Source organism: Heterodontus francisci, chromosome 40 (genome assembly GCF_036365525.1).
Source record: "Heterodontus francisci isolate sHetFra1 chromosome 40, sHetFra1.hap1, whole genome shotgun sequence".
Lineage (NCBI taxonomy): Eukaryota > Metazoa > Chordata > Chondrichthyes > Heterodontiformes > Heterodontidae > Heterodontus > Heterodontus francisci.
Window position 1 is genome coordinate 18,655,003 of NC_090410.1, and position 22,236 is coordinate 18,677,238.

The window sequence follows — 22,236 nt, forward strand, 5'->3', positions numbered from 1 at the left end:
CAGTAACATAAGTCAGATACATTCTGGCTAACAACTTTTCATTTAAGTTGATTCAACACCTAGCATTTCACTCCACCTGGACTGAGCAACTAGAAAGATTTCTGCCCACCTAGATCTCAAAATTTGACACTCCTTAGCTATCAGCTGTGGTTCGGTGGTAGCATCTTGCCACTGCCTCAGAGGGTTGTAGGATCATATCCCGCTCCAAAGACTTGAGCACAAAATCCAGTCTGACATTCTATTGCTGTACTGAGGGAGTGCTGCACTGTCAGAGGTGCCGTCTTTCAGATGAGATGTTGAACCAAGACCCCATCTTCCCTGTCAGGTAGATGTAAAAGATTCCTCAGCACTATTCTGACGAAGTACAAGAGTGTTTTCCTGCTGTCCTGGGTAAGATTTATTCTTCTACCAAAACCTAAAAACAGATTATGTGGTCATTACCTCATTGCTGTCTGTGGGACCTTGCTGCGTGCAAATTGGCTGCTGCATTTCCTCTGCAACCGTGACTACACTTCAAACAGTACTTCATTGGCTGTAAAGTGCTTTGGGACTTCCTGAAGTTATAAAAGACCCTATATAAATGCAAGTTGTTATTGGTAGTGTTATAGTTATGGTTATGTCCCCAAAAGGTGTTCATCTTTGGATGATATCAAGACCAGCTGAATGCATTGGAGATGACAAAGACGAAGGGCCCCAACAACATCTCAGCTGCAGTGCTGATGACCTATGCACCAGGACTAGCTGCGCCCCTGGCCAAGTTGTTCCAGTACAGCTACAACACTGGCATCTACGCAACAATGTGGAAAATTATCAGATATATCCTGTCCACAAAAGGCAGGACAAATCCAAGCTGACTAATTACTGCACAGCCTACACTCAGTCATCAGCAGGTGGAAGGTGTTGTCAACAGTGCTATCAAGCAGCACCCACTCACCAGTAACCTGCTTACCGATGCTCAGTTTGGGTTCCAGCATAAATCTAGACCTTGTTACAACCTTGGTCCAAACATGGACAAAAGAATTGAATGCCAGAGGTGAGGTGAGAGTGACTGCCCTTGACATCAATGCAGTATCTATGATTTGACTGAATGTGACACCAAGGAGCTGTAGTAAAACTAAAGTCAGTGGGGATCAGGGGAACAGCTCTCCACTAGCTGGAGTCATACTTAACACAAAGCAAAATGGTTGTGTTTGTTAGGGCAATAATCTCAGTCCCAGGGCATCCCTGCAGGAGTTCCTCAGGTCTTTGTCCCAGGCCCAATCATCTTCAGCTGCTTCTTCAATGACCTTCCCTCCATCATAAGGTCAGAAGTGGGGATGTTCGCTAATGATTTCACAATGTTCAGTTCCATTTGCAACTCCTCAGATACTGAAGCAGCTCGTGCCTGCATGCAGCAAGCCCTGGACAACATCCAGGCTTGGGCTGATAGGTGGCAAGTAATATTTGTGCCATACAAATGCCAGACAATGACCACCTCTTCTTGATATTCAATGGCATTACCATCACTGAATCCCCTGCCATCAAGATCCTGGGGGTTACCATTGATCAGAAACTTAACTGGACCAGGCACTTAAATAAAAGCAAAATACTGCAGATGCTGGAAATCTGAAATAAAAACAAGAAATGCTGGAACCACTCAGCAGGTCTGGCAGCATCTGTGAAAAGAGAAGCAGAGTTAACGTTTCGGGTCAGTGACCTGCTCCGAAGAAGGGTCACTGACCCGAAACGTTAACTCTGCTTCTCTTTTCCCAGGCACTTAAATACTGTGGCTACAAGAACAGGTCAGAGGCTGAGAATTCTGCAGTGAGTAACTCACCTCCTGACCCCCCCAAAGGCTTTCTACCACCTAGAAGGCACAGGAGTGTCATGGAATACTCTCCACTTGCCTGGATGAGTGCAGTTCCAAAAACACTCAAGAAGCAAGCAGTCCCTTTGATTCACTCCTTCCACCACTGACGTACAGTGGCAGCAGTTTGCACCATCTATAAGATGCACTGCAGCAACTCACCAAGTCTCCTTCAACAGCATCTTCCAAACCCGTGACCTCTACCACCTGGAACGACAGCAGTTGCTTGGAAACACTCCCTCCTCCAAGTTCCCACCATTCTGACTTGGAATTATATCTGTGTGCATGAGGTGGGTTTCTGGAGCAGTACGTTGAAGAACCAAATAGGGATCGGGCTACTTTAGATTTACTTATGTAATGAGAAAGGGCTAATTAATCTTGCTGTAAAGGAACCTTTGGGAAATAGTGACCTTAATATGATAGAATTTTACATTAAATTTGAAAGTGAGATAGTTCATTCTGAAACTGAAAATCTGAACAAAGGAATCTACAAAGTTATAAGGGGCAAGTTGGCTATGGTGGATTGGGAAAATACACTAAAAGGTTTGACAGTAGACAGGCAATGGCTAGTATTTAAAGAAGTATTACATGGTCTACAACAAATATACATTTTGTCTAAGACCCAAAAACACAACAGGAAAGATGAATCAACTGTGGTCAACAAAAGAAGTTAAAGATTGCATTAGATCAAAGATAGTAGCTTATAAGGTTGCCAGAAAAGAGAAAGTGGCAAGAATCATAGAAAGGTTACAGCATGAAAGGAGGCCTTTTGTCATGAGGATTGGGAGCAATTTAGAATCCAGCAAAGTTTAGTTTAGAGATACAGCACTGAAACAGGCCCTTCGGCCCACCGAGTCTGTGCCGACCATCAACCACCCATTTACACTAATCCTATACTAATTCCATATTCCTACCACATCCCCACCTGTCCCTATATTTCCCTACCACCTACCAATACTAGGGGCAATTGCTAATGGCCAATTTACCTATCAACCTGCAAGTCTTTGGCGTGTGGGAGGAAACCGGAGCACCCGGAGGAAACCCACGCAGACACAGGGAGAACTTGCAAACTCCACACAGGCAGTACCCGGAATTGAACCCGGGTCGCTGGAGCTGTGAGGCTGCGGTGCTAACCACTGCGCCACTGTGCTGCCCTAAAGGATGACTAAGAAACTGATAAAGAAAGGGAAACGAGAATATGAATGCAAGCTAGCATGAAACATAAAGGCAGACTGCAAAAGCTTCTTTAGGTATGTGAAAAGGAAAAGATTAGCAAGGACAAATGTGGATCCATGACAGGCAGGGACAGGAGAATTTATAATGGAGAATAGGGAAATGGTGGAGAAATAAAGAGGTGGTACTCAAAAAATTAACTGGATTGAAGGTTGATAAATCCCCTGGACCAGGTGAGCTACATCCCAGAGTGTTGAAGGAAGTGGCTATAGAGATAGCGGATGCATTGATGATTATCTTTCAAAATTCTATAGATTCTGGAAAGGTTTCTGCAGACCGGAAAGTATCAAATGTAACCCCACTATTTAAGAAAGGAGGGAGGGAGGAACCACAGACCTGTTAGTTTGACGTCAGTAGTAGGGAGGAAGTTAGAATCAATTATAAAGGATAACTAGACACTTAGAAAATAATGATATGATTGGGCAGAGTCAACATGGATTTATGAAAGGGAAATCATGTTTGACAAATCTATTGGAATTTTTTGAGGATGTTATTTGTAGAATAGACAAAGGAGAACCAGTGGATGTGGTGCATTTGGATTTTCAGAAGGCTTTTCATAAGGTCCCACACAAGTTAGTAAACAAAATTAGAACACATGGGATTTGGGGTTAAAATACTGGTATGAATTGAGAATTGGTTAACAGATAGAAAACAGAGAGTGGGAATAAAGGGGTCATTCTCAGGATGGCAGGCTATTACTAGTGGGGTACCGCAAGGTTCAGTGCTGGGGGTACCGCAAGGTTCAGTGCTGGGGCCACAGCTGTTCACAATCTATATAAATGATTTGGACGTGGGGACCAAATGTAATTTTTCCAAATTTGCTGATGACACAAAACTAGGTGGGAATGTAAGTTGTGAGGAGGATGCGAGGATACTTCAAGGGGACTTGGACAGGCTAAGTGAATGGGCCAAAAACATGACAGATGGAATATAATGTGGATAAGTGTGAAGAGATTCACTTTGGTAGTAAAAACAGAAAAACAAAGTATTTCTTAAATGGAGAGAGGTTGGGAAGTGTTAATTTTCAAAAGGACCTGGGTGTCCTTGTTCATGAGTCACTAAAAGCTAGTATGCAGGTGCAGCAAGCAATTAGGAAGACAAATGGTATGTTGGCCTTCACTGCAAGGGGTTTTGAGTACAGGAGAAAAGTCTTGTTGCAGTTGTCTAGAGCCTGGTGAGACCACACCTGGAGTATTGTGTACAGTTTTGGTCTCCTCATCTAAGGAAGGATATACTTGTCATAGAGAGAGTGCAACAGAGGTTCACCGAACTAATCCCTGGGATGGCAGGATTATCTTATGAGGAGAGATTGATGAAACTCGATCTGCATTCTCCAGAGTTTCGAAGAATGAGAGGTGATCTCATTGAAACTTGCAAAATTCTTACAAGGCATGATAGGGTGGACGTAGATAGGAGTTTCCCCTGGCTGGTGAGTCTAGAACCAGGGGACTTAGTCTCAGAATAAGGGGTAGATCATTTAAGTCTTGATTTTTTTTCTTCACTCAGAGGGTGGTGAATCTTTGGAATTCTCTAGACGGCTGCGGCAGCTCAATCATTGAGCATGTTCAAGACAGAAATTGACAGATATCTGGATACTAATGGCATCAAGGGATATGGGGATAGCGCAGGAAAGTGGCATTGAGGCAGATGATCAGCCATGATCTAATTGAATGGTGGAGCAGGCTCAACAGGCTGAATAGCCTGCTCCTGCTCCTCTGTTCCTATATTGCAGTTCCTTCATTATTGCTGGGTCAAAGTCCTGGAACTCCCTCCCTAACAGCACTGTGGAAGCATCTTCACCACACAGACTGCAGTGGTTCAAAAAGACGGCTCATCACCATCTTCTCAAGGACAACTAGGAGCTGGGCAATATATGCTGGTCTTGCCATCAAAGCCCACATCCTGGGAATTAATAAATTATTGACTTTTAAAGTTCTGTCAATCCCATGTTCTGCTCTAAACCCCAGCTTCAGGCTAGATTGTGCTCAGCTCCCTAGCTGTAGAGCCAGGGCAGCCAACTTCAGGCCACATATTTGTCACTGCCAGTGCTGGAGTTGCTGCAGACCCAGGTTGATCTGCTCCAAGCTCTAGAGATTGTCATTGCTGGCCCTGGAGTTATTGCCAGGGGAGATATCTGCATCCTGCTCAAAGCCAGCAGAGAGTCACTATTTTTCAAATCCGTTTGAGAAACTAATGAATCTTTAAAAACCAGAAGCTCAAGAAAGAATTGCCTTTATATAGTGCCTTTCATGACCACAGGACTCCCAAGGCATTTTACAGCCAATGAAGTATTTTTGAAGTGTAGTCACTGTTGTAGGAAATGCAGCAGCCAATTTACACACAGCAAGATCCCACAAACAGCAATGTGATAATGAGCAGATAATCTGTTTTTGAAACGTTGTTTGTGGGATAAATATTGGCCAGGACATTGGGGATAAATTGCCTGCTGTTCTTTGGAAAAGTGCCAGGGGATCTTTTATGTCCACCCGAGAGGGCAGGCAGGATCTCAATTTAATATCTAATCCAAAAGATGACACCTCTGACAGTACAGCATTCCCTCAGTACTGCACTAGATTGTTATGCTCAAGTCTTTGGAGTGGGATTTGAAGCCAGAACTTTCTGACTCAGAGATGAGAGTGCTACTCACTGAGCCACAGCTGACACACAGTGAAAGGCTAATGGCATAACTTGGGACTTTTGTCCCTACTTTATCAAGTCAGTATCTGTAGCTTGACAACCGCAGATCAGTCAAGTATTCAAGGCCTAAAAGAAAGACTTGCATTTATATAGTAACCTCAGGACATCCCAAAGCACTTTACAACCAACCAAGTGCTTTTGAAGTGTAATCACTATGGTAATGTAGGAAATGCAGCAGCCAATCTCACACAGCAAGCTCCCAATAAAGTTGTTTCACCAGGACCCCAGCCCAATGCAGGAACAAGCTGTGCAGCAGCAGGAATAAGAATCATGGGATTACATTTGCCTTCAGTACAACGTAGCAGAGTTCAGTTAATGAGCAAACCACTGAATTTGATTGTATTTTTGTCTTCTTCCCCTTCAGGACGAAGCTGATGAGGGCGGAGATTTGCAGGACTGAAGAGATGCAGTGTTTGAGGAACCAACAGAACCAACCCAGGACTGACCATGAGCTACCAGCACCACAGACCTTGTCATCTTCCTGCAGCTATGGTTAACGATTTGATTTAAAATAAAAACAATGCTTGAGCATTATATAAATAAGGAGATTTTTCAAAAGGCAATCTATTCTCCCTTCCTCTCCTCAAATATAGAAACCCCTTTACTCTCAGTCGCTCATGCTCCTCCAGCATACACTAGGCAGTATTTGTCACAGACATCCTGGTCAGGAACGAAACATTCTTTGGGTCTAAATATGCAAGTACAGAGGAATAAGAAATATTCAAATTGTTTTAGTCATAAATAGAATGGCAGTAGGTAATATAATGTAAGCAATTCATTTAGCAGTGTATTTTACCTCTTTTATAGTCAAACTTGGCTGGTGTTTCATTTAATTCATGACATGTTTCAATTTAATAAGAATTCTTGCAACGTAATAAACATGTTATACCAAACGAAAATGTGTTTGTTCCATCATGCAAGTAGGAATCAACTGAAGGTTTCAGTTGCACTCATGAGGTTTGTGAATTTTTAATTCCAGAGCCTCACATGACAAAGCATCGAGACTCACCAGTACACGGTGGAGGCCAAATGGCCTCTTTCTGTGTTGTATGATTTTCTAGAGATGCAGCCAACTGCAAGTGCGTGGTCTCCCTCCAATGACAGCACTCAACCACTCAACAGAGTAATTGCCCCTGCATTCTGGAAGTTGATGCCATTGCTAGGTTGCCACCCCTCCAGGAATTGAAGATTAATCTCCTGGGCATGGTTGCGCACCACACCCAAGAAGAATCATACGAGCATTAAGAACATTTTATTTTTGTTTTCTTTGAACACTTTTAAGCTAGGAAGGACTGTTTGACCAAAAGAGGCAGTTGGAGGTGATAGGTCATGTGATGAAACCTCCAGGAATATGTTCAGCCAGAGTTGGCAACCCCTGGCATCACAGATCCACAAAAATGAGAATCGTATGAATCTGCTTTGTCCTTCTTGACCTGTCTGCAGCCTTTGACACAGTTGACCACACCATCCTCCTCCAAAGCCTCTCCAGTTGTCCAGCTGTATGGGACTACACTCACCTAGTTCCAATCTTATCTAATCATAGCCAGAGAATCGCCATCAGTGGCTTTCCCATTACCTCCGGTGTCTACCAAGAATCTATCCTTGCACCCTCCCCACTATTTCTCATCTATGTGCAGCCCCTCAGAGACATCATCCAAAAACAGTCAGCTGATAACACTCAGCTTTACCTCACCACGACCTCTTGACCCCTCCATTTTTCTAAATTGTCAGACTGCTTGTCTGACATCCAGTACAAGATGAGCAGAAATTTCCTCCATTTAAATACTGGGAAGACTGAAACCATTGTCTTCGGTCCCTGCTGCACACTCCATTCCCTAGCCACCAACTCCATTCCTCTCCCTGGCAACTGTCTGAGGCTTAACCAGTCTGTTTGCAACCTCAGTTTCATATTTGACCCCGAGATGAGCTTTCAACCACATATCTGCTCTAAGACCACCTATTTCCACCTCCATAACATCGGCCAACTGCACCCGTCATATCTCTTGCTACTGAAACCTTCATCCAAGACTTTGATACCTCCATACCTAACTATTCTAATGCACTCCTGGACGGCCTCCATCATTCTACCCTCCATAAACTTGACGTCGTTCTAAACTCTGTTGCCCGTGTCCTAACTTGCACCAAATCCCGCTCACCCATCACCTCTGCTCATTGACCTACACTTGCTCCTGGTTCAGCAAACTTCAGTTTTAAAATTTTCATCCTCGTCTTCAAATCCTTCCATGTCCTGATCCCTCCATATCTTTGTAATCTCCTCCAGCCCAACAATCCGCCGAGGTATCTGTCCTGCTCTAATTTTGGCCTCTTGAGCATCTATGATTTTAATTGCTCCACCATTGATGGCCGCACCTTCAGAAGCCTAGGGCTTAAGTTCTGGAATTCCCTCCCTAAACCTCTCTGCCTTGCTTTCCTCCTTTAAGACACTCATTAAAACCTACCTCATCGACCAGTTTTTTGGTCATCTGCCCTATTATGTCCTTATGTAGCTCGGTGTTACGACCAGTTAAGAAAGGGCTCTAGGGTTCCCTCTCAGCCTTCAGCTGGTCTTACTGTAACAGGGTTTAATTTTAAACACACCGTTTTTTTTAGCTCCCCATTAGTGAATCCTTGTTCACTAACTTCCAATTATAAGGCAAAGAAACTAGCCAAACAGGTTTTCTTAGGTTTAAAGAAAAAGGTTGAACTTTATTAAACTTAAACTCTAATTCGGTGAATGCCTACAGATACGCGACGCACCCACACTAGCATACATACGTGATACATGCAGATAGAGACAGAAAAGAGCAGAAGAAATAAAGTGGAAGAGTTTGAGGCAATATCTGAAGATGGTTTTGCTTACTGTTCTTCGAACTCGCTGTAAAGTCCTTGATTGTAGGTCGGTCTTGCTTTTCGTTGGGACCCAGTATTCTTCTTAAACCTTGTTCGATGTAGGAGACTTTTCTCTCTTGAAGTTCATGTGTCCTCAGTGAGTCCAGAGGTTTGGTTGGGGGGGGGAGTGGGCAGGGACATGACACTCAATATCATATTTTGTTTTATAATATCTCTGTGAATCACCTTGGGACGTTTTATTATGTTAAAGGCCGTATGAAAATACAAATTGTTGATGTTGCCATTGATCTGACGGTTGCCCTGTCAAGATAAGTAATCCAGGGAGTTAGTTTCACACATTAGAACGCTGTCTTTTCATACTATGCAGAGAGGTCCAGCATGTTTTTGGAGGCTGCTTCCCAGTGCTATATGTAAAAGAACAAACAGCAGCAAATATGTCTCCTCAAACAGAAACAAGAAATGCCCCTATGACGCTTTCTGATGTCCGAAGCACTTTTTCTTTTATGAACTCAAACATCATATGATCATCAGAAGAACTAGGAGCAGGAGTAGGCCATCCGGCCCCTCGAGCCTGCTCCGCCATTCAATAAGATCATGGCTGATCTTTTCGTGGACTCAGATCCACTTACCCGTGCTCTCACCGTATCCCTTAATTCCTTTATTGTTCAAAAAGATATCTACCTTAGCTTTAAAAACGTTTACTGAAGAAGCGTCAACTACTTCACTGGGCAAGGAATTCCATAGATTAACAACCCTCTGGGTGAAGAAGTTCCTTTTTAATTCAGTCCTAAATCTGCTCCCTCTAATCTTGAGGCTATGCCCTCTTGTCCTAGCTTCACCTGCCAGTGGAAACATCCTCTCTACTTGAATCTGATCTATTCCCTTCATGATTTTATATGTTTCTATAAGATCCCCCCTCATTCTTCTGAACTCCAATGAATATAATCCCAATCTACTCAGTTTCTCCTCATAAGCCAACCCCCTCAACTCCGGAATCAACCTAGTGAACCTCCTCTGCACCCTCTCCAATGCCAGTATATCCTTTCCCAAGTAAGGAGACCAAATCATCACTGCAATGAAGGGTATAAAGTGCATAAACCACTGAAAAAAAGGCTCAAGACTTAGTGAAAACTGCAACTGAAATTGTTATTTTGTCTGAACTGCATTTAATTGTAGGGAAACAAAATAGTGAAACTGGTATCAAATTGCTGTAAGCTTTTCAGTTCATAGATTAGGAATAAAATGTTCCATTGCTGTCTGGGGTAGAGAATTCCAAAGTTTCACAACCCTCTGAGAAGAAATTCTTCCTCATCTCCGTTGTAAATGGGCAACAACTAATTCTGAAACTATGCCCCATAGATCTAGATTCCCCCCGAGGGAAAACATCCTTGCAGCATCTACCCTGTCAAGCCCCCTCAGAATCTTATGTTTCAATAAGATCACCTCTCATTCTTCTAAACTGTAATGAATATAGGCCCAATTTTTCCTCATAAGACAAAACCCTTCATCCCAGGAATCAACCCAGTGAACCTTCTCTGAACTGCCTCCAATGCAAGTATATTCCTCCTTAAATAAGCAGACCAAAACTGTACACAGTACTCGAGGCGTGGTCTCACCAACACCCTGTACAGCAAGATTTCCCTTTTATACTCTAACCCCTTTGTAATAAATGACAACACTCCATTTGCCTTCCTAATTACTTGCTGTACCTGCATAACTTTTTGTGTTTCATGTATGAGGACATCCAGATCCCTCTGTACCACAGCATTCTGTAGTCTCTCTCCATTTAAATAATGTTTCTGTTCTTCCTACCAAAATGGATAACCTCATGTTTTCCCACATTTACTCCATCTGCCAAATTTTGCCCACTTAACCTATCTATATCCCTTTGCAGACTCTAAATGTCCTCCTCACAACTTGCTTTCATACCTATCTATCGACAACAAATTTGGCTACAATACACTCGGTCCCTTCATCCAAGTCATTAATATAGATTATAAATAGCTGAGGCCTCAGCACTGATTCCCTGTGGCACCCCACTAGTCATAGTTTGTCAACATGAAAATGACCCATTTATCCCAACTCTCTTTTCAGTTAGTTAGCCAATCCTCAATCCATAATATATTACCCCCAACACCATGAGCTCTCATCTCATACAGTAACCTTTTATATGGCACCTTATAGAATGCCTTTTGGAAATCCAAATACATTGCATCTACTGGTTCCATTTTATCCACCTTGCTCATTACATCTTCAAAAAATTCTAATAGTCAAACATGATTTCCATTTCATAAAATCATGTTGACTCTGCTTGATTGTATTATGATTTTCTAAATGTTCTATTACTTCCTTAATAATGGATTCCAGCATTTTCCCACTGACAGATATTAGACTAACTGGCCTATAGTTTCCTGCTTTCTGTCTCACTAGTGCACTGCCTGACAGTGCGGTGGAGGCAGGTTCAATCGAGGCATTCAAAAGGGAATTAGACTTATCTGAAAAGGAAGAATGTGCAGGGTTACAGGGAGAAGGCTGGGAATGGCACGAGTAGAATTGCTCATTTGGAGAGCTGGTGCAGACATGATGGGCCGAATGGCCTCCCTCTGCACTTTGACAATTCTGTGATTCTATGAATAGGGGTGTTTGTGGTCTTCCAATCCGCTGGGATCTTTTCAGAATCCGGGGAATTTTGGAAAGTAAAAGCAAATAAAAACAGAAAACGCTGGAAATTGTCAGCAGTTCAGGCAGCATCTGTGGAGAAAGAAACAGAGTTAACGTTCTAGGTTTCAATAGATTTTATTTCAGATTTCCAGAATCTACAGTATTTGCTTTTATATTAAGGTAAAAGTAAAAGCACTACTCAGTGTAGCTAAAGTCACAGAGGCCATTTCTGTCTTAGCACCCCAGGATGAGAAAACAGTAAAATCAGTGGGGGTTCCCCACGCCTGTTCACTTCAGAATGACTCCAGCTGCCCAGGGCCTCTGTGTGTTGACATTTAGGTAAGGGCACAGTTGATTGATTGGTATAAAAACTATTTTTTGGACATGCAATAAGAGTGAAAATCCCTTGAAAAACAGATTACATTTCAAGCCTACCATCACTCATTAACTAGACTCACATATGAAGAATGGCCACTTACACCAAATACTTGAGGGTAGTCAGTCCTCAGCAAGCAGGTAAATTTCCACAGAGTATAAAAAAATGAATAGCAACACAGGCATGTTATCTAAGCTATGTAGCCTGTCATCAGCAAATTACCAGAAAAAAAAATGAACAAATATATATTCATAATGTATAACACTAGCCGATCAGCCACGGTGTCAGCATTAAGTGTAGCCTTCAGGTGAAGTAGATTAGAGGGCAGTTCATGATTGAACCAAGATGTGCAGATAAAATTCAGTCCTCGTTTTCAAATCATACATTATGTTCTTGTATTTCACATACTTTGATACCGTAACTAAATAGTAAAACTTAATTTAGGAAACTGAGAAACAGAACTCTCTGACTGGACAATAACCTGCACACCAACGCTCTGTTTGGGTTTATCCAGGACCACTCCACTCCACTCCAGACTTCATTAGTCTTGGTCCAAACATGGACAAAAGAGCTAAATTCCAGAGGTGAGATGTGAGAATGACTGCCCATGATATCAAGGCAGCATTTGACCAAGTATGGCATCAAGGAGCCCTAGCAAAACTGAAGTCAATGGGAAGCATAGGGGAAACACCACTGGGTTGGAGTCATACTGAGAACAAAGGAAGATAGTTGTGGTTGTTGGAGGTCAATCATCTCAGCTCCAGGACATCACTTCAGGAGTTCCTCAGGGTAGTGACTTGGCCCAACCACCTTCAGCTGCTTCATCAATGACCTTCCACCCACCATAAAGTCAGAAGTGGGGATATCGCTGATGATTGCACAATGTTCAGTACCATTCGCAACTCCTCAGATACTGAAGCAGTCTTTGCCTGCATGCAGCATGGCCTGGATACCACTCAGGCTTGATAAGTGGTAAGTAAAATTCGTGCTACATAAGTGCCAGGCAATAACCATCTCCAACAAGAGAGAATCTAACCATCTCCCCTTGATGTTCAACGGCATTACCATTGTTGAATCCCCCACCATCAACATCCTGGGGGTGTCATCATTGATCAGAAACTACACTGAACCGGCATTATAAACACTATGGCTACAAGAGCAGGTCAGAGGCTGGGAATCCTGCGGCAAGTAACTCACCTCCAGACTCCCTGACGCCTGTCCATCATCTACAAGGCACAAGTCATAGAGTTATACAGCACAGAAACAGGCCCTTTGGCCCATCATGTCTGTGCCAGCCATCAAACACCTAACTATTCTAATCCCACTTTCCAGCACTTGGCCCGTAGCCTTGTATGCTATGGCGTTTCAAGTGCTCATCTAAATACATGTTAAATGTTGTGAGGGTTCCTGCCTCTACCATCTCTTCAGGCAGTGCGTTCCAGATTCCAACCACCCTCAGTGAAAAAATTTTCCTCAAATCCCCTCTAAATCTCCTTTCCCTTACCTTAAATCTATGCCCCCTGGTTATTGACCCCTCCGCTAAGGGAAAAAGCTTCTTCCTATCTCACCTATCAATGCCCCTCATAATTTTGTACACCTCAATCAGGACCCCCCTCAGCCTTCTCTGCTCTAAGAAAACAACCCTTGCCTTTTCAGTCTCTCTTCATATTCTCCAGCCCAGGCAACACCCTGGTGAATCTCCTCTGCACCCTCTCCAGTGCAATCACATCCTTCCGACAATGTGGTGCCCAGAACTGTACACAGTACTCCAGCTGTGGCCTAACTAGTGCTTTATATAGCTCCATCATAACCTCCCTGCTCTTATATTCTCTGCCTCTGCTAATAAAGGCAAGTACCCCATATGCCTTCCAAATCACCTTATCTACCTGTGCTGCTGCATTCAGTGACCTATGGGCAAGTACACCAAGGTCCCTCGGACCCTCTGTACTTCCTAGGGTCCTACCATCCATTGTATATCCCTTGTTTTGTGCAGGAATGTGATGGAATACTCTCGATGAGTGAAGCCCCTAGATGAATGCAGCTCCAAAAACACTCAAGAATCTCGACACCCTCAAGGACAAAGCAGCCCCCTTCGTCAGCACCCCATCAACCACTTCACTTCCTCCACCACCGAAGCAGTGGCAGCAGTGTATACCATCTACAAGATGCACTGCAGCAACTCACCTCAGCTCCTTTGACAGCACCTTCAGTGGCAGCAGTGTGTACCATCTACAAGATGCACTGCAGCAACTCACCTCAGCTCCTTTGACAGCACCTTCCAAACCCGCAAACTCTTCCACCTAGCAGGACAAGGGCAGCAGACGCATGGGAACCTGCAAGTTCCCCTCCAAGTCGCACAATCCTGACTTGGAACTATATCTCTGTTCCTTCACTGTCACTGGATCATAATCCTGGAACTCCCTCCCTAACAGCACTGTGGGTGTACCTACACTATATGGACTGCAGCAGTTCAAAGCGGCGGCTCACCACTACCTTCTCAAAGACAATTAGAAATGGGCAATAAATGCTGACCTTGCCAGTGATGCTCACATCCCATGAACAAACAAAAAAACTGATTACAGCAGAGGAGTTTTTCCGCAACAAAACTGAGCAACTACAAGTGAGTGCATATAATTAAGTACAACAATTTACTTTGACAATTTCCATTATAAATGTTAGCATTGGAATTTATAATGAAAAAGTTGACACAGAAATTAAGATTCTTACTACATTATTGATACAAATATATTAACGTGGATGAGCTTTCCGGACGTCGATGGTGGGCACTGAGGAAATGGCTTATTACCTGCACCAGATTCCACCCCCCCTCCCCCCCCCTTTACCCCCCTTCCACCCCCCCCCCACCCCGTCCCCTTCCCTGCTCCACCCTCTCAGCTCACCCCCTCACAACCCCGTCCCAGCCCGCCCCCCCCTCGCACCATCTTCACCCCGCACCCCCTTCCCCTGCACCCACCCCCCACCCCCTCCCTCTACCCCTCCCCCTTGCATCCCCTCCTCCCACCGGCACCATCCTACACCTGTGTAGGGGCCCCAACAACCCCACTGCCTTGTGGGCGTCTCGGGAGAGACCAAGGCTAAGGGAGTAAACCCTAACAGAAAATCCGGAGCGGAACCCCGTAGGCGGTCATGTGTCACCTTTGGCATGTTTCCGGCAGTTCCTGCAGCCATACTGGTGCCAAACATCGTGTCCTGCACTCCTTTGGACCCCACCAGAAAGGCCGAGAGGGGGGTTTTGACGACTGGGCAACTCTCAACCTCCATAAATTTGCCCAGGCATGCGCCATGGAGAGGTCACTCCATAGTTGCCTCACAGCGACTGAAACAACACGGAAGGCAGCAGTTACGGGTTATAAGTCCAGATAAATTGGCGTAGAAACTGGGCGCCACGGGTTGCCTTTGTCGGTGGGAGAGGTCATTGCACCTCACTGGACAGCTACCGCCCGCCTCAAACCGGGCAGCCCCCGGTCAATAAGGTTCTGTCCCGCCACAGTCTGCCTGCTTCAATGGGTGCTTGGAGCTCAGGGTCATTGCCCGAAAGGTGGACTGATACACCGCACCAAACAACATGAAAAAAGGAAAGAAGGTACCAGCCCTTCGCTTTGCAAGCTGGAACGTCAGAACTATGTGTCCTGGCCTGTCGGAAGACCTTACACAAATCAACGATTCTCGGAAGACCGCCATCATTAACAACGAGCTCAGTAGACTCAATGTGGACATTGCAGCACTTCAGGAGACTCGCCTCCCCGCGAGTGGCTCTCTAGCAGAGCAAGACTACACCTTCTTCTGGCAGGGCAGGGATCCTGAAGAACCAAGACAGCATGGAGTGGGCTTCGCCATCAGAAACTCCTTGCTCAGCATGATAGAGCCTCCCTCAAATGGCTCGGAACGCATACTGTCCATCCGACTGCTCACCACCTCTGGTCCAGTACACCTACTCAGCATCTATGCTCCAACACTCTGTTCCGCACCTGAAGCTAAAGACCAGTTCTATGAACAACTCCATAACATCATTAGCAGCATCCCCAACACCGAACACCTATTCCTGCTGGGGGACTTTAATGCCAGGGTTGGGGCCGACCATGACTCATGGCCCTCCTGCCTTGGGCGCTATGGCGTTGGAAGGATGAATGAGAACGGGCAGAGACTGCTTGAGTTGTGTACCTATCATAACCTCTGCATCACCAACTCGTTCTTTCACACTAAACCCTGTCACCAGGTTTCATGGAGGCACCCAAGATCACGTCGTTGGCACCAGCTAGACCTCATTGTCACAAGGCGAGCCGCCTTAAACAGTGTTCAAATCACACGCAGCTTCCACAGTGCGGACTGCGACACCGACCACTCCCTGGTGTGCAGCAAGGTTAGACTCAGACCAAAGAAGTTGCATCATTCCAAGCAGAAGGGCCACCCGCGCATCAACACGAGCAGAATTTCTCACCCACAGCTGTTACAAAAATTTCTAAATTCACTTGTAACAGCCCTTCAAAACACTCCCACAGGGGATGCTGAGACCAAGTGGGCCCACATCAGAGACGCCATCTATGAGTCAGCTTTGACCACCTACGGCAAAAGTGCGAAGAGAAATGCAGACTGGTTTCAATCTCATAATGAAGAGCTGGAACCTGTCATAGCCGCTAAGCGCATTGCACTTTTGAACTACATAAAGCCCCCAGCGATTTAACATCCGCAGCACTTAAAGCAGCCAGAAGTACTGCACAAAGAACAGCTAGGCGTTGCGCAAACGACTACTGGCAACACCTATGCAGTCATATTCAGCTGGCCTCAGACACCGGAAACATCAGAGGAATGTATGATGGCATGAAGAGAGCTCTTGGGCCAACCATCAAGAAGATCACCCCCCTCAAATCTAAATCGGGGGACATAATCACTGACCAACGCAAACAGATGGACCGCTGGGTTGAGCACTACCTAGAACTGTACTCCAGGGAGAATGCTGTCACTGAGACTGCCCTCAATGCAGCCCAGCCTCTACCAGTCATGGATGAGCTGGACATACAGCCAACCAAATCGGAACTCAGTGTTGCCATTGATTCCCTAGCCAGCGGAAAAGCCCCTGGGAAGGACAGCATTACCCCTGAAATAATCAAGAGTGCCAAGCCTGCTATACTCTCAGCACTACATGAACTGCTATGCCTGTGCTGGGACGAGGGAGCAGTACCCCAGGACATGCGCGATGCCAACATCATCACCCTCTATAAAAACAAAGGTGACCGCGGTGACTGCAACAACTACCGTGGAATCTCCCTGCTCAGCATAGTGGGGAAAGTCTTTGCTCGAGTCGCTCTGAACAGGCTCCAGAAGCTGGCCGAGCGCGTCTACCCTGAGGCACAGTGTGGCTTTCGTGCAGAGAGATCGACTATTGACATGCTGTTCTCCCTTCGTCAGATACAGGAGAAATGCCGTGAACAACAGATGCCCCTCTACATTGCTTTCATTGATCTCACCAAAGCCTTTGACCTCGTCAGCAGACGTGGTCTCTTCAGACTACTAGAAAAGATCGGATGTCCACCAAAGCTACTAAGTATCATCACCTCATTCCATGACAATATGAAAGGCACAATTCAACATGGTGGCTCCTCATCAGAGCCCTTTCCTATCCTGAGTGGTGTGAAACAGGGCTGTGTTCTCGCACCCACACTTTTTGGGATTTTCTTCTCCCTGCTGCTTTCACATGCGTTCAAATCCTCTGAAGAAGGAATTTTCCTCCACACAAGATCAGGGGGCAGGTTGTTCAACCTTGCCCGTCTAAGAGCGAAGTCCAAAGTACGGAAAGTCCTCATCAGAGAACTCCTCTTTGCTGACGATGCTGCTTTAACATCTCACACTGAAGAATGCCTGCAGAGTCTCATCGACAGGTTTGCGTCTGCCTGCAATGAATTTGACCTAACCATCAGCCTCAAGAAAACGAACATCATGGGGCAGGATGTCAGAAATGCTCCATCCATCAATATTGGCGACCACGCTCTGGAAGTGGTTCAAGAGTTCACCTACCTAGGCTCAACTATCACCAGTAACCTGTCTCTAGATGCAGAAATCAACAAGCGCATGGGTAAGGCTTCCACTGCTATGTTCAGACTGGCCAAGAGAGTGTGGGAAAATGGCGCACTGACACGGAACACAAAAGTCCGAGTGTATCAGGCCTGTGTCCTCAGTACCTTGCTCTACGGCAGCGAGGCCTGGACAACGTATGCCAGCCAAGAGCGACGTCTCAATTCATTCCATCTTCGCTGCCTTCGGAGAATACTTGGCATCAGGTGGCAGGACTATATCTCCAACACAGAAGTCCTTGAAGCGGCCAACATCCCCAGCTTATACACACTACTGAGTCAGCGGCGCTTGAGATGGCTTGGCCATGTGAGCCGCATGGAAGATGGCAGGATCCCCAAAGACACATTGTACAGCGAGCTCGCCACTGGTATCAGACCCACCGGCCGTCCATGTCTCCGTTATAAAGACGTCTGCAAACGTGACATGAAATCGTGTGACATTGATCACAAGTCGTGGGAGTCAGTTGCCAGCATTCGCCAGAGCTGGCGGGCAGCCATAAAGACAGGGCTAAATTGTGGCGAGTCGAAGAGACTTAGTAGTTGGCAGGAAAAAAGACAGAAGCGCAAGGGGAGAGCCAACTGTGCAACAGCCCCAACAAACAAATTTCTCTGCAGCACCTGTGGAAGAGCCTGTCACTCCAGAATTGGCCTTTATAGCCACTCCAGGCGCTGCTTCACAAACCACTGACCACCTCCAGGCGCGTATCCATTGTCTCTCGAGATAAGGAGGCCCAAAAGAAAAGAAAAGATATTAACTCATCAGTTTCAGGACTGTTCTGAATTGTTTGTTTAAAGGGAGGGAATGCCTGTACCATGTCTTTATTTCAAAGAAATACTTGAGTCTATTTAAGATATATATTTTGCTAAAAAAGTTCATGATTCTATTTTTAGAAACATCACTTTTTTCGAACCTCATACCAGTAATGTCATTAACAATGAGGATCTCTATTTGCTTGGGAGTGGTTCCATTCATTTCAATAGTGATTTGGACCAGGGCTGATTGTTAATCCAGAGCCACGGACTCCTGGAAAACAAGCTACCGTATGGATCTGCTGCATACTCTTTCATCAGGAATGTAACTACTCAATTCTGCCTTCTGGGAACACAGAGAGCTCCTCCAATCAGGGGTATCACAGCAGCAGCCTCAACAGCATGGGGTATGGAGCTACTGTTATAATTTAATGAAACATCGGCTAGATGAAATACATTTGGAAAAGATGGTAAAGTACTTTAAACAGAAAGCACTTGCCTTGAACCTGCAAATTGTTGAATGTAGAATGCAAACATGGAGACTTAACATCTGAACTCAACCACAAACAAAACCTTAAACTTTAAGCTTTTGAAACGGGACTGGTTTATTTACTGAAATAATACTAACTTGTCTTTACCAAGTGGCACCATCTGCTTAATGTAGGAATTGGTCATATTAAAACTGTGCTCAAGGTGTGGGAAACAGTCTACATAAAACCAACACATTCTATGATCAAAATTACAAGACAGACAATTTTCATTGTATTTACCAGTAACAAAAATAAATTTGCAGGTACAGGATATTATTTGCAGGCGGGTACCCAGTGATTCCTGGTCAAGGAAAGTATTTGAAGGTAAGGGATGTCAGTGCTGGGGAATGGAAGACTTTCATTATCAGGCAGTTGACAGTATTAAGCACTCCCAGGTCAAGTATAGCATGCTTGGATGTTTCACTTACACAGCCATGACAATGTGCCCCAACTTGGGAGAATATCTGTGTTATTCTTCTCCACTCCCAAAAATCATAGCAAGTTACAGCACAGCTACTCGGCCATCGTGCCTATGCTGCTCTCTCAAAGTGCAGTCATGCTTAGTCTCACATCCCTGCTTTTTGTCATCACCTTATAAATTCCTCATCCTCAAGCACCTGTCCAACATCCTTTTAAATTATCTATGGAATCAGCTTCCATCACCTTTTCAGGCACAGCTTTCCAGATCCGTGTCTTATCTGAGTGAGATTGATTTGGGGAGCTGCCACAGACTATCCAACCCCATTTCATTTAAACCCTCCCTACCAGCAAAGGAAATCTTCACCCCAGAACAGCATCAATCCAACTACACTACCCATTCCCATCCTCCCCACAACTGTTGATGTTTCAGTGGACTGAACTCCAGCTGAACACAAGAAGTAAGAGGAGGAGACGGCATTCAGCTCTTCGAGCCTGCTCCGTCATTCAATGAGATCATGGCTGATCTTTTACTTCAACACCATTTTCCTGCACTATCCCCATAATCCTTGATGTTTTTAATATGTAGAAATCCATCAATCTCAGTCTTGAACATATTCAATGACTGAGCCTCCACAGCCCTCAAGGGGCAGAGAATTTCAAAGATTCACCACCTTCTGACTGAAGAAATTCCTTCTCATCTCAGTCCTAAATGGCCTGCCCCTGAGACTGTGTCCCCCTTGTTCTGGACTCCCCAGCCAGGGGAAACATCCTGCATCTACCCTGTCAAGCCCTGTAAGAATGTTGTATGTTTGAATGAAATCACCTCTCATTCTTCTAAACTCCAGAGAATAAAGATCCAGTCTATTTCATCTTTCCTCATAGGACAATTCCTCCATCCCAGGAATTAGTTTGGTCAACCTTTGTTGCACCCCCTCTATGGCAAGTATATCTTTCCTTAGGGAAGGGGACCAAAACTGCGCACAACACTCCAGGTGTGGTCTCACCAAGGCTCTATATAATTGCAGTCAGACATCTTTACTCCTATACTCAAATCGTCTTGTAATAAAGGCCAACATACCATTTGCCTTCTTAATTGCTCGCTGCACCTTCATGTTAGCTTTCAGTGACTCATGAACAAGAACACCCAAGTCCCTTTGAAATTCAACACTTCCCAGCCTCTCACCATTTAAGAAATCCTCTGCATTTCAGTTTTTCCTACAAAAGTGGATAACCTCACATTTCTCCACATTACATTCAATCTGCCAAAATTTTGCCCACTTGCTTAGCCTCTCCAAATCCCCTTGAAGCATCTTTGCATCCTCCTCACAACTCTCACTTCCACCTAGGATTGAATCATCTCCAAACTTGGAAATATTACATTTAATCCCCACATCCAAACCATTGATATTGATTGTAAATAGCTAGAGCCCAAGCACTGATCCTTGTGGTACCGAACTAGTCATAGCCTGCCAATCCGAAAATTACCCATTTATTCCTACTCTGTTTTTTGTCCGTTAACCAGTTGTCAGTGCATGCCAGTATATTTCCGCCACCCCCTCCCCACCAATCCCATGTACTCTAATCTTGTTTTGCTAATCTCTTGTGTGGGACCTTATCAAAAACTTCCTGAAAATCTAAATATACCACAAAAACAGGTTCCCCCTTATCTATTATCCTTAAAAGCTCCAACAGGTTTATTAAACATGATTTCCCTTTCACAAATCCATGTTTACTTTGCCCAATCCTACCATTATTTTCTAAGTGTCCTGTTGTCACATCCTTTATTATAGATTTTCTCTACAACTAATGTTAGGCTAACACGTCTGTCGTTCCCTGTTTTCTCTCTCCCTCCTTTCTTAAATAGTGGGGTTACATGCCACCTTCCAATCTGCAGGAACCATTCCAGAGTGCATCTACTATCTCTACAGCCACCTCTTTCAACACTCTGGCATGTAGATCATCGGGTCCAGGGGATTTATCTACTTTAAGTCCCATTAATTTCTTTAGTACCTTTTTTAAAAACTTATTAATATCTTGCAGTTCCTCGTTTACACTCGTCTCTTAATTCTCCATTATTTCTGGGAGGTTTAGTATTTTCCTCCATGAAGACAGACACAAAGTATTTGTTTAGTTTCTCTGCCATTTCCCTATTCCCCACTACAAATTCTCTTGACTCCGCTTGGAATGGACCCACATTTGTCTTTGCTAATCTTTTCCTTTCTACATACCTATAGAAGCTTTTACAGTCCGTTTTTATGTTTCTCGCTAGTTTACTCTCATTCTATTTTCCCTTGCTTAATCTTTTTCTTGGTCCTCCTTTGCAGAATTCTGAAATCTTCCCAATCCTCAGGCTTACCATTTTTTGGCAACTTTATATGCCTCTTCGTTTGCTCTAATACAATCCTTGATTTCTTTCATTAGCCACGGTTGGAACACTTTCCTTGCTGAAGACCCTCAGATTCCTAATATCCAGATTCTTAGCTTACTTTTCAATTTACTCCTCTCACAATGGCACTGGCTCTTACTGGGGTACAATTCCATGGGTGCCAATAGCTCTTCAGTAGCTCGTCCAAGTGATAATCCTTAATTTGTGAACATAGACAGTGGGTTTCTTGACCATGGAAGGAATCATGACAGAGCCTGATCCTGTCCTCAACCGATGTTTAGCGCATACACTTTCTAGCAGTGGGCACTAGACAGCGATCGAGAATGTGAACCATAGCCTGAGCACCGAAGCTAATCACAGCCTGAAAAAGACCAAGAGGACGCTCCCATGACCAAGAA

At 44.6% G+C, this 22,236-nt stretch overlaps 1 protein-coding gene across 3 annotated transcripts in view; it reads left to right on the plus strand.

The window, feature by feature from the left end:
* The window catches only part of LOC137353229 (regulator of microtubule dynamics protein 3-like), an 80,438-nt gene extending 73,814 nt beyond the window's left edge, over positions 1 to 6,624 (plus strand). Inside the window, exons 13-14 of one of the 3 annotated variants that reach the window (XR_010969820.1) lie at positions 630 to 1,038; positions 6,141 to 6,624. Coding sequence is in view for 1 of the 3 variants with exons in the window: in XM_068019306.1 (XP_067875407.1) it covers positions 6,141 to 6,176 (36 nt within the window). In the remaining 2 variants the exon portion in view is untranslated. The remainder of the gene's footprint in view (positions 1 to 629; positions 1,039 to 6,140) is intronic. The other 2 variants (XR_010969819.1, XM_068019306.1) reach the window with 2 other exon arrangements.
* The last annotated feature ends 15,612 nt before the right edge of the window (positions 6,625 to 22,236 follow it).